Below are 13,968 nucleotides of genomic sequence, written 5' to 3'. Positions count from 1 at the left end.
CTCTCAGCCAGTATCCAGTATGTCACCAAGCCTTGTCAGTATTTTACTCCAGTTTTCTTTTTACTTTGATACCTTGGATAATTAAAACTCTTCTCTCTGTTTAAATCTTTTTGTGAGCATTCTTATCTTTATTACTCTAAATATTCCAATCAGATATATGTTTGTAAAATAATGTTTTACCTTGCTTGCTTTTTTAAAAATTTAGCTGTGTATAGTGTTTCCCCGTTGCCTGCCAGTGAAGTCCAATCTTTGACAACTCAAGGACTTTCAGAATTTGTGTTCTATGCTACTTTCCAAGCTATTCCCTAGTACTCTCTTTCTCTGAATATTTTGTTCCCTCTCATCTTAATGACTGCTTTGCTGTTATTCTTTCTTTAGCCCATAGTATCCATCTTCTTAATAATGCATCTTATGTAAATTTATACATGCCGAAATTCAGTCATTCCTTCAAGAGCTATTCTTATTTTTTTCTTTTTATTTCAGAATAGTATGGCGGTACAAACGTTTTTGTTACATGAATTGCTTTTTGTCCAAGAGCTATTCTTAATACACTTTGATTCATCTTTCTCTGAATTTCAATAGTACTTTATACCTTTAATATGAATTGCAATTACAATTTGCATTCTATTATAGATATTTGGATTGCCTTGTAACTCCTGAAATGCAAACTTCCTGAAGGCAGGGCTTTGTCTATCAGTCACCTAGTAACTATACAATGCCTTATATACTTAAAAAAAAAATCTAATGAATATAAAGGAATTTCTACCTTTAAATGTTAGTATATACTCTTTTTCAAGTCAACCAACTAGCTAATGATAGATCTGGCTGTACATATAGCATAGCAGAGTATTTTAGAGTTATAGGGGGAAAAGGCCCAGATGGGTATAATTGCTTACTTAACATCATATTACTAACAAGGGGCAAAACTAACACTTGAACCCTATGGGGGGTTCGCAATGCCCCTGATATAACTGGATCCCTCGGCAGTGTGCATTGCAAGAGATGAGAGAGACAAAGACACAGACACAAAAAGTAAGGTGAAAGGGTGTGGGGAAGTCAGGGGACCACTAGCATTCCCATGAGCCAGGTGGTACTGACTGAAGTCTAGCACCTGCTTTTATTATCTTTTTCATGCTACAAATTACAGTGATTTCATGTGAAAAGCCCCTGGGTTACAATGTGTAGAAGTTTCAAGTCTCCCCTAAAAGTCACAAGATGCCTTAGCTAATTACTCTTTTATCTATAGAAGCAGGAACACAGAGCTCTATAAGCACAACTACACCCCAAGGTATGTATAGATAGTATCTCTGAACTCAGCAGCTATGGCCCATTCGATTGAGGAACAAAGAGATTAGTACTTCTTACTGGGAGGTTAGCTTCCCATTAGATGAGGTGTTCTACTGAAAAGGGGAGGGAAGGAACTTACTTAACCTGGTGTTTTTAGAATTGGAGACTGATGTCCCTTCTCCGAGGCTGACATTTTGCAGTCTTCCTCTACAGACATGGGTGGCTTTCATGTCAAGCCGCTCTGCAGCTTTTTAGGCATGAGGCCCCTCAGGCTTTAAGATGGGAGTTTGCTGTACTCCCAGATCTCTAGAATGTCCCCCAGCTAGGCAGTTATCTTCTGCCCTTATCTCTGGCTCCTGCTCAGGCAGCATTCCTCACCTTCTCTCCTTCCATGGCCTCACAAATGGGGTCCCTAAGTCCCAGTGGTCTTATTCCCATCAGAACCCAAATCTTTTGACTTCCATACCCAGTAGTTTTGAAACCAGTGTCTTCCTTATCATTGTACTATGTTATGTGTCAGTGAAACTTTTCCTGGCCACAGCCCACACAATCCTGTTATTTTCTGTTTCTCTATATGTACACCTTATTTTTTCCTTTTTTAAGCTCAACTAGTACAACATGCTTGAGATCAGAAACTTTTAACCTCTGCGTCTTTGCATTTCTATAGCAGGGGATTTACCCATCATAGTTGGTCGTTTAATTTTATCTTGCTATATCCGTATCTATAAGTGTACAGACTTCTCTCCTTCATGTGTTTTCCTTATGTTTGCAGATTCTTGTTTTTCTCCTTTACTTTCCTGGGCAGTTACAATATGTTAATATAATGGAACTAAAACTCCAGACTTGCAATTAGTGTTAGTGCTGCCACCTAACACCTCATTTCAGTTATCTGTAGCTACATAAGCAACCCCAAAATTACTAGCTTTAAAAAAAAATGATTTATTATTTCTTAAGATACTTAAATCAGGAATTTAGCCAGAGCCCAGCTACAAGGTTCTTTTGTTTCCTATAATGTTAGCTGGGTTCACTCATTTGGCTATATTCAGCTGGTGGTTGGGTTTTCTAGAAGGTCCAACAAAGCTTCACTCACAGGTCTGGCAGTTTACTGCCCCTTTGCATAGATTGTCTCTCTCCACTTCTTCTCTTACCATTTAGGACTATAGCCTGAGCTGCTACTCTGCAGCATAGTGACTGATTTCTCCAAGAGTATGTGAAAGCAGGAGTGGCATCCATCTTAAAATAAGTCCCAAAGACAGCCCAAATTCCCAGGGAGAAGAAATAGATTATACCTCTTGTTGGCAAGAGAGGCTTGCGTATGCAAAGAGGAGAGGAATTAAGTGTGGCATGTTTTAAGACTTAACTGACACCTAATATGCTCCATCTTAAATTTTGAGCTTTCAAGTTCTGTAAAGTGAACTAGTGGCACACTTCATTTTAGTAGTCTAGTTTTGAAATTCTACTGTTAATTTGCATGAGATGCCCATTTTGCTAGCTGGATCTAAGAAAAGAGGATTATTTTTCTTAATTCTCTGTATTAAAGATGGAAGCAAGAAAGAACTAAAAGGTGAGGAACCTGCAGCCTTCTGATTCAAGATTGTTCTTTATTAAGCACCAAAGGAGGCAAGAAAAAATTCATCTTTCCCTGCTGCACCTCTTTTAATACAAGGATTTATTCTGTAAAACTTGGATTTAGTCAAAAGGCCACGCTTAAAGACCTAGGAGGCCACTTGTGGCCTTAAGGTTATAGGTTTCCCACCCCGCGTTGGTTTACCAGAGTCTCTGGGCCTCACTTTTCACATCTATAAAGTGATTGATATTGAGGTAAAAGGTAACATCCATTTTTTACATAAATCTAATGTCAGGGATGCAGAAAGATTGCTTTTCATATATAAAATTAATATTGACTACCACAAGGTTTAGTAGATGAAATCTGCCTCCCCACTCTAGAGAGTTAAATTGTGAAAATTGTTGAGAGCTCTTTTGAGTTATTGGCCTGTACCTTTTCTTCTATTCAAAGAGAAAATATCAATATGGATGATGTAATGAATTGGTAATGGAGATGGGCATACTCTTAAATTAGACTTTGGAGAGATTATTTTATAAGCATTAACTAACATTAACTAATTATAATTCTTAGAAGCATTAACTCTGTTTCCTAGGTTCTTATTTTCCATTTCTTTGGTAAAATAGTAGTTAAGATATAGAAGTCCTGGATAGCTAATTAACATTATTTTGGCCTTTGTTGTTACAAACGCTTTTGAACTAGGATAGTTTCTTGATAACAAGATTGTGTAGAAAGTGAAGGTTATAGCAACATAAAAATAAGAGTTAAAGGCAAATATCTAGATGATTCCAGTAATGTAAGGATTATTATTATCTTAGACAGGTAAAAAGTAGGAGTTTAATATAGCATGAATATCTATGTAGATGAACTTTAAAGTCATATCTCACCTCTCCGTTTTATAATGATAAATGCAGTGTCTGAAATAACAATAGCTTCACTGTTTATTTGAACTTTGTATTTCATGTAGTGTTTCCATATCTTTTAATATATAATCCTCACTATAACCATGTAAGTGTGTTTTAGTGTTATCCCCATTTTATAGATAAGAAGTCCAAACCACACAAAAAGTTGTTTCCTAGCTTATCAAATTCAAGTCATCTTTGCCAAGATCCCAAATTCTTTATCCTAAGAGATGAACTTGAAAATTTTCATGCTATTTTTTAGGTTTCCTTAAATATGTCATCTGTACTCATGGTGCAACTGAAACAATATCAAAATAAAAGTAACCTAAGGATGTTTAATTTTGTTGGAACCTGTGTAGGCATTGAAATGTACCTAGGATACTGAATAAGGTCTTAGCTTCATATAAGTCTTTTCAAATTACAAAATTATAGGAGCATAGCTATATTTCAGAGCATAGCTAATTTCAGAGATATTTCTTATCTCTGGAGAAGTTTATTTTTTTCTTGGAACCTCACATTTCTATGTATATGATTTAAGTATTGATATTAATAAATCACATGGGAACTCAGATGCTAATGACCAACATCTATATTTTTGTCACTCATAACATTTATTATAATGACACAATATTACTAATTGATTTATGGTAATTTCAGTGCATTCTCATTAATCATTATGGATTGTAGGACCAAGTTTTAAAAAATGAGAGTAGACTGATATACACTAACAAAAATTATAGTTATTTCAGTATGAAAGAACTTAAATTCAAAAAGAAGATTAAAAATTGATAGATACAACTATTATGTTAAGATGCTAAAAAGGCTTGTTTTCTTTCACCATGCAATTTCTTAGGAAGGGTAGAGATTAAACACTGCAATATTTGTTGCCTAGCAACATCCGCCCATTAGTGGTGCAAATTTTCCACTGAAAAGCACATTTATTTGGATCATTGTCTTTGAAATTGCATCATTGTAGCTCTTCTCTCTGCTGAAATGATCTTTAAAGGGCTTTCTCGTCTTTTCTACAGGGCAAGGTAGAGGTCACATAGTTTGGGTCATGTACATCTGTACAACTAGGCCTTTCAGTGGTAGTCTCACACTGCAGTCCATTTCCTCTCTGTCTGCCTCCCTCTTTATTTATTGATAGTAAAAGTCTAGAGAAAGGGGTGTGACTTCCATTAGTCTTAATACATATTAAATCTCATTAATTGAACTTTGGCACATTAACTGGAGCTAGAGATATATTTTTGCAGACTATTAAAAAGTTAGACTAGATTGGATTCAGAACATTTACCTAAGTTCCATTGCAAGGTCCTAGGAACAAATCACTGCCATTCATTTAGCAAGAATCTTTACTTAGTACCTGTAGTGTTCAAGGAGAGAAATCATGAGGATCTAGGCAGAAGGGCATATGACTCTGTAGCCACATATTTTTAAATTAAAGACCACGTGACTTTAACCTAAGGGAATTAACTATATATAGTTAGTAGGGATTTCAAAACAAAACAAAACAAAAATAATGAAAGAAGGACAATGATATGGTTATTCTGCCTGAATTCCCCCTAAAGAGCAAATGTCCTCTACCAAATGTGAGAGTGGCTCCTTCAAAAGTGTTTCAGATATTAGGTGCCTCTCTTAGTTAACATGGCATCTTACTATGCAGAGAGTGATCCCAGAATCAAAAGTTCTAATTTTTTGTGTTTATGTGGGTGTGCATACGTGTGTATGTGTATGTGTGTGTGTAATGGCCTCTAAATGCAAACCATCTGCCCCATGTGCTGCTTATCTAAAGAAACTGGGTGGAGTTTTTTTGTTTGTTTGTTTTTATTTTTTTGTATCAGTGCTGAGAGGAAAGCTTCCTGTTTTGGACTTTTTGAGAGATGCTTATCTTTAATGTATTGATTGCTTTCTAAAGGGCTTTCTTGGATAATCTTATTTGTTTGTATTCTTGTTTTGCCTTTATGTGCTGACTTTAGCATGTAAGCCAGTATAGTTCATTCCACTATAACTACTGTACTCTTTCATCTTCTTTGAGAAGACAACTTTCTACGTCAGTGAGTGACTACCTTGGTGTTCAGAATTGGGAAACTAAGATCATTTAAAGTACGTTTCTCCTTTTATTTTTCTAGGTAAAATACAGACATTGTCTGTGTCCAGAGTATGTAGAAACATAGTTGTTTTAGGGTTATGTGCATATTCCCAGCACCTTTGACAATCAAGAAATCAGTACTTGTGATGGTATTAACTCTTCCATTTCCTTTCAGTTATTTGAAAATTGCTATTTCATGCATCAGTGGAATTTCATTGTTTTGTTTTTTGGATTTGTTTTTGAGCCTCTACAATAATAGTAAATGTAACAATAGTAGATGTTTAAATGTACTTATAAGACCCTAGTCAATATAGTCTTAAATTTTTCTTCAGTGAACTTCATTTGATGTTTGGTCTTGCATGGTGCCTTAGCAAAGCTAGCTCTGTTTAAGAGCCTTGCATCAGCTAATACCCATTGTGTCCCATTAAAGTCCTTATACCTAGACCTGTAGTGTTATTTGGGGTCCTAATTATTAATATAAGTGAACAGAAAAATAAAAAACAAAATATACCTTAATTTTCTAATGTGAATATACTCTCTTCTAACAAACACATAATTGGTCTTAATAGTGAAAATGTTGATTAAACCCCAATTCATAAATTTTTTATTTCCTGCTGCAAATATTAAGTTGACATTTAGTTTTTAGCTGCAGCATAGATACGTACGTATGTAGATGCAAAACAGAACTAAATTATTGCAGATATAAAGCATTACTAGTACTCTTATGTTAAATCTAAGTACTGATCTGTGTATGTTTTCTTTTTATCACTATAATATTCATACTTTCTACTTTTTTTTTCTTTTAATGACCCCTTTTTGCCTCCTTTGTTTTATGAAACTTCCGTATTTATATAAATTGACTGTAAAACTGAATTCCTCTTTGCAAATTGAACCTCTTTTCCCTTTCGTGATCCCTCTCTGAAGTCATATTGGAGAACATGGAATGCTCTGTAGTTTTAAATCTTGTTTTACTAAAGTACCTTACTCATACTTCGCATAGAGATTTCCCATATGGTTGAAAGCCACATAGCCTTGAACACTCTAATACCTATGTACAAAGCCAAAAAGTTAATGTTGCTCAGTATGGCTAAGTCACGCAGAATCTCCCTTTATATTTAGTTCCCCTTATTTTGCCACTTTAAACAGTGTGACTCTGTATGATAACCAAAATTTATTTGGAACATTAGATTTCATCCTACTTTATAGACTCAAAATGAAGACTAAAAAAAAGAGAATAGCACATCATTTCTGGACTTCTATTATATGGATCTCATTTTACTCTTAAGAATGAATAGCAGTGTACAATATTTCATTAAACAAAACAAAAATTATTGAATTCTGTGGCCAAATAGAAATTCTTCTTCTCTAAAACCATTTTTTTTTAATTTAGTAAATAATTTTCTAAAGATCTAGATCATTTTTTCTATGAGTAGCTTAAATATTATAACACCATAATTTGTAAGTACATTATACAAAATTATTTCTTTGGATTATTCTGGAAGGAATAACAACAATGAAACAACAATGATAACAGACTCTTGAGCATTTAAATGTACCAGGAATTAAGTAAAGTGCGTTCTCTGCATCACCTCATTTAATTCTCACACCTGTGAAGGAAGTATATTTCTCAGATGAGAAAACTAAGAGTAATATGTGGCAAAGGCCAGATTCAAACCCAAACCCTGGGTTGTAGAAACAGGCACTACTTAGTAAATAATTTTCTGTGTAATTCTAAGCTTTACTTTATTAGACATGAATAGCCTTTGTTTTGTATAGTGAGTTTTTAAAAGTTTACTTGTAAATTTAGGAAATGATCTTTTAACTTTATTTCCTTGATCTTTTATCTAACATTAAAGGAAAAATGAAATCAGCTGTGTAAACAGCCAATATAAAGGAGTCACTGCAAACAGTTAATACAAGATAAACAGGATAAATATGGGATAATATTTATTTTGCACATTGGCCAAAACTAGTCTTGAATTTCATTGACCCTCCCTGTGTTCTCTTGTTGCACTGCAGTCAGAATTGCTGCACAACTACCCATGAAAACCCATGATATTTTAAAAAGCTGCATGAAAAATGTTTTAAGGTCTTAAGATTAGTTAATTATTGTAATAGCAGCAGTCAGCAGAAAGTGCCACATAATAATTGGGTTATTCTGAGCTTAAAGTCAGCAAACACCCCCTCCCCAAAATATTTTCTCATATAAACTGATTTTTCAACGAAGCCTCAGGTACTCTGTACATTGTGGTCAATTGCATTCCTCTTGATGTCATTTAGCAAAGTAATTCATTCACTTTTTAATAGAAGTCTTTTTGAAACTATAGACTCTATTGTTTATCTTTCTTTGTGAACAGTGAAGTAAATTATTTTCTATTTGTTTATTTGTTTTTACTTTTTGTAGTACTGGAGAAAATGAAATTGGGATTAGTCCATCAAGATCCTTGGCTCAATAACAAAACCACTTTAGAAGCAACCTGTGTATAATGAAGACTTCAGACTAACCAGCAAGGAAGGGAAAATTTAATTTTCAAGATGCCATATTTTTTAAATGTTACATGGTGCCTCAGTTCCATTTCTTTAGATGTTACTGCTTAAATATGATCTTAAAAAGGTTGTTTTGTAATATTGTATATATTATTTTTAAATGTATTCACTGTTAATATGCTAAGAAGTAAGAAGTTTATTCCAGGATTATGTATATATCATGAACGTTCTAGAGGAATTGTATAGAAATACTAAAACATTTTAGACTTCAGGTTTAAAATGTTATTTTTTTCCTCTCATATCTTCATTTCAGGACAGCAGTTAATGAATTTGGATTAATTGTCTTTTGGATTTTGTTGTTGTTATTTCTCCCTCCCTTCCTCCTTCCCCTTCCTTCTTCCTTCGCTGGTTCTCTTCCAAGCCACTGCCCCCACTTTTGTTTTTGCCTAATTTATGCATTTAAGGTTTTACTTAAAGTTTTACTTAAACATTTGCTTAAAGTTTTACATGGTCTGGCTCATTCTTTTACAATTTAAGAATTGTTCATATTTCAAAAAACTAGTCATTTTTCTCTTACTTTTTTTAATGAAAATTACAGTTCACAGTTCTCCTAGATTATAAGTATGTAAAGTAGAATATGAAAATGTAGCTATCTGGTGTGAACAAAAGTCCTCTGAAAAGGAATTTGGAGAACAGAGACTTTATTCCAGTGAACAGTTTGCAAACCAGGTAGGCGCAACCTTTGGTGTGAAATGAAGGTGCCTTCCAGAGAACAAAGGGAGGTTCGGCTTTTACAGAGAAAATTCCCAGTCAGTTCCTATGTGCAAATGAAGGTGTCAAACTTACTTAGTTCTGACTGGTCAACACAGCTGAGTTTTAATTGGTTGATGCAGGCCACAACCTATTGGTTAGTTCAAGAGACAAAAAGTCCCAGAGTTAAGCAGAGGGATGGGTTTTCTAGGAACTCAGAATAACATGTGTGACCTCCAGTTAGGAAATGGCCATTTGGATCTATTTTAAATTTAAGACCAGTTAGCCAGTTAGGATTGATCTTGAGAGACTGGCTCTTTCAGGTTCACTTTGGATAACTGGCCAAAAGGTAATATGACCACAGATGTTAGTATTGAGCATAAGATATTTTATACATATTCATGTAAGACAATGTAAATTCTTCCTGCAATAAATTGTTTTTTGATGCAAATTTTCAAAACCTTCTTGAAATAGCTCACCTAGACCTATTATTATTAATATATTTTATTCTTTCTGATCTAAGCAAAATAATTTTTGTCTTTTAAGACTAGAAGCTCTACTATCTAGCTTTTTTTTGCCTGTGGAAATTTAAGGAAGGAACATTATACAAAGGATGTGAGCAACACAATAATAATATTCACAGATTAATATATAGTCATATAATTTTGACTTGGAAGAAAATGAATATCTTATTCTTTTGGTGCCAAATAAATATTAAATATCAAATGCCAGAAAAGAAAGGCTAAATTGTGGCACAGTTTCAGAGAATTCCATTAATTATAATGTTTATTTGTCACTAAATTCCCATCTCTGAGCTTGCCTCTGTAGAGCGAGGTTACTAGCTGGAAAACAAGCATATAATTAAGAGACATCTTAGAGGTATATGAAATGTGATTTGTATAAAACATCACTGGAGACTAGAAAAAGAGTAAAGATGAAAAGACCTTTGTAAATCATCTTAAGAGAGTTTATACCTAAACTAATTGACAAGCTCCATCATCTAGCTTTTCCTTTCCTTCACACATTTATGTCATTGTTTATATTGCCCAGAAGTTTTTAACCCTTCTTCATGCTCATTCTTCTAGTTATATTTTGATTGGCACCTCCTACAAATTTTTTGTCTTAATGACGCTGTTGAAAGTGACCTTTCCTCCTGTTGAATTCCTGGAATTATTATATTTGTAGCTTTTTAATTGGCATTTAGCAAAGTTCAGTATTTTTATTATACTTGCATCTCCTATTTCAGGGGTTGGCATACTTTTTCTGTAAAGGGCCAAGAAAGTAAATATCTTCACCTTTGGGCGGCATATGGTCTTGGTAGCATCAACTTAGGTCTGCTTAGTTATATGGAAGTGGAGCCATAGACAATACATAAATAAGTGGGCATGGTCAGATTTGACCCTCTGGACATAATTTTATAACTCTGTTTTAATTAATTGTAAAGCAAAACTATATCATCTTACTCATCTTTATAAACTTCACAACACTTAGAATAGATAGTAGTGTTTATACAGAGCTCAATAAATAAATTTTGCACTAATAGGAAATTCTATAAGGGCAAATGCTGACAAATAGGAGGGTTGATCATGAGTAATCTTGTATTCAGTGCAACCTTAATAAGAATTATAAGAGGGATAAAGCTTTTAGGAAAGAAGATAATAAATGTTGAGTGAGGAAGGAATATCTCTCAGAAGGACAGACAGTGGCTGAAGTTTTGCTGAGAGTATTTTGGCCATGGCTGGTCGGTGAGCCTACAGCAGAAAGCAGCTCGACTTATCAGTTTCAGGTTTTGCTGTTCAAAGCAACTCTATAGTCCTATTTTCCCTAAATTCCATTGTTTTACTGTTCAGAGCACTATCCTCACAGTGTAGTCTGTATGTTTCTTTATTGCATTGCCATGCAAATTCTTTGGCAAGTTCTATAATGTTTCAAGTGCAGTCTTTGCTTTGAGTTTGAAAAATGTATTTGTGAGGACACGTTTTAATTCAAAAGTGTGAGTACTATGGTCACTAAGTATTTAGAGTGAGATTTCCGAGTGGCAGAGAGAGAATGTGGGTGGTAGCCATTGAGAGAGGAGCTATGGGAAAGAAAAGTAAGAGTGGTTAACATTCCCAAACAAAGGGGTAATACAGCCTGGATTTTGCTAGGGTTAGCAAAAGTCTTCGCCATGCATTAGGGTTAGGTATTCCCCAGCTCATTTGCTTTATAGAGTTTTCACCTGGGCATATATTGTTATAACAGTCAACATTATTTAAGGACTCAGTATTACATGTCTGGATTATGTTAATTGCCTCATATGCCTTATCTCATTCTATCAGGTAGAATTGCCTCTTTATTTTACAGTTAAAGTAACTAAGTTTAAGGTAATTGAATCATCTGGCCAAGGATGAGCTGCTAATGAGAACAGAGTTTGGATTTGAAGTTGAGTTAGACTCCAGTGATCATTGTCTTGATCATTAAATTCTCCCCCATTTCACCTAGATAATGGTGGTGACAGTACTGATGTCTGTTGTGTACATGTGTGGCTATGTGGTCCATTTGACTTTAATACACAAAAGACAAGGCTTATTCCTTTTCTCATTTTTTGTCATGTTTTATTTTTTCCTTTCTTTTAACAGGATTACCAAAGGCACAGTCAGTAGTTAGTAAACATGTTTAAGAACTGTATTGTGTCATCATGCCACATAGTCATACTTGCCTTGGGATGGGAAAAGATCATTCAGTAAAAAATACAGGTAAAATAAATCTTGACCATGCAATTTTTAACCTACAATCATGATGTACCTTTTGTATATCCTTGCACATAGATCCAACATTGCAATTTTTAAAAAAATAAATCAGAGTCAGACTCTTAGGAGCATTTTATAGGTAATTACTAGTGTTTGTTTTAGATCCCACAACTTCAAATACAAACTCATATACAATGAACATCCTGAGAATAAACCTTAGTGTCAAATGGAAAAACTTTTTTAACAAATTTCAAAAACAATGTGGACTTCCTATAGTTATATACAGAAAATATACTAATTTTCCAAAATGAATAATTTGATATTTTAATACTTCACTATAAAGAATGCATACCATCTGAATGGGATCAAAGAACAGAAAACATTAGGTAAAAATGAAGGAAATCTGAATAAAGTAGTTATTACAATGAGTAGATGAGTAGTTAAATCTGGATAAAATAGTTATTACAATGAGTAGTTAAAACAACTAGTAGAATAGCCACAAGAGATAGTGAGCATCCCACCTGCATGACCTCTTGGAGAAGCTGAGTTAGGGCTCCTGCATCTGATTAGAGGGAAGGGCTGCACTAAAAGGAACCCAATTCCACCCCAAGAACCAGGGAGAGGCTCAATATGTCAGAACCGTCTGGGGACTTTGTTAAACATACACATTCCAATCCCCTCTTAAAAGCAGCTACATCAATCTGTGGGTGGGTCTTGTGAATCTTCCCAGGGAATTCCGATGCCTGCTAGGCAGGTGTGTAAGTACATCAAGGCAGAAAGCAGATTAGAGGTTGCCAAGGAGACTGGGAATGAAAATTGATTCTAAAGGTGTGTTGAGGGTACTTTAGGGGGGGGGGTGGAAATGTATTAAAACTGTGTTTTGGTGATGGCTGCATAACTCTACATTTACTAAAAGTCATGAAACTGCACTTACAATGGGTGTGTTTTATGGGCTTTAAAATTACACCTCAGTAAAGCTCGTTTTAAGAAAAAAGATCCACTGGGCCTTCCATGGGCAGGTAGCAGAGGTGCTGGCCCGCAGGAAGACTCCGCCCCCACCAAGAACTCGGCCTCTGAGAAGGCGGTTCCTCGGCTACTTCAGTCCTGACCACAGCTTCCTTCCTTTATGCTTCCTTTGCTTTATCTCTGCCTGAAGTGATCTCCTGATCTTCGAATTACATGAGGCAATAAATTACTCCTTTTTTGCTTAAGCTAATTTGAATTGGTTTTCTATCACCTTTATCTGAAAAACTCCTGACTAATGCAATTACCTGTACCCAACAGGAGAATTGTAACCAGGTCAGGAAAAAAGCCTCAAAATAAATCCCAAGGATAGTGGATAATATTCTCCTAATTATTGGACATGATTCTTAGTTATTTTCATTTACTCATTCATTTACTGAGCACTTTCAATATGCAAAGCACCATATCTCAGTCCATTCAGGCTGCTACAACAAAATACCATAGGCTCAGTGGCTTGTAAAGGGCAGATTTCTCACACTTCTGGAGACTGGCAAGTCCAAGATCAAGGTACTGGCAGATTGGGTGTCTGCTGAGGGCTCACTCTCCGGCTCCTAGATGGTGTCATTTTACTGTGTCCTCACATGGGAAAGGAATGAACTACCTCTCCAGGGTCTCTTGTATGAGGGCACTGATTCTATTCATGAGGGCAGACCTAATCGCTTTCCAAAGGCCCCACTTCCTAATTCTGTCACATTTGTTATTAGGCATCACATATGAATTGGGGGGGAACACGAACATTCAGACCATTGAATTAACTTAGGGGAGTTAAAATGTTCTTACATGAAAAAAAAAATGAAACAACAGAGCAAGTTAAAACATGATGAGGCCACCATATCAACCTCCAGACACAGTACACGAGAGAAGAAAATTATCAACTGGAAAATCTGGGGAAGACCCAGTGAAGATCCCAGTGAAAATCCACTGAGATATTGAGAATCCAAGTGATTTGGGCTGAAAGCAATTGGTAGTTTCATAACTTTTTTTCTTTTTTTGAGATAGAGTCTCACTCTGTCACCATGGCTAGAGTGCAGTGGCATCGTCCATCATAGCTCATGGCAACCTCAAACTCCTGGGCTCAAGTGATCCTCCTCTCTCAGCCTCTGGAGTAGGTGGGACTGGAGGTGTGTGCCACCACAC

The 13,968-nt window shown here is 35.3% G+C and overlaps 1 protein-coding gene across 1 annotated transcript in view; it reads left to right on the top strand.

The window, feature by feature from the left end:
* PIK3C3 (phosphatidylinositol 3-kinase catalytic subunit type 3) overlaps positions 1 to 8,835 on the top strand; it is a 116,631-nt gene extending 107,796 nt beyond the window's left edge. Inside the window, exon 25 of the mRNA XM_012790299.2 lies at positions 8,247 to 8,835. Coding sequence (XP_012645753.1) covers positions 8,247 to 8,261 — 15 coding nt within the window. The 3' untranslated portion in view covers positions 8,262 to 8,835. The remainder of the gene's footprint in view (positions 1 to 8,246) is intronic.
* The last annotated feature ends 5,133 nt before the right edge of the window (positions 8,836 to 13,968 follow it).

Source organism: Microcebus murinus, chromosome 17 (genome assembly GCF_040939455.1).
Source record: "Microcebus murinus isolate Inina chromosome 17, M.murinus_Inina_mat1.0, whole genome shotgun sequence".
Classification (NCBI taxonomy): Eukaryota; Metazoa; Chordata; class Mammalia; order Primates; family Cheirogaleidae; genus Microcebus; species Microcebus murinus.
This window is presented reverse-complemented; position numbering and strand designations above follow the sequence as displayed.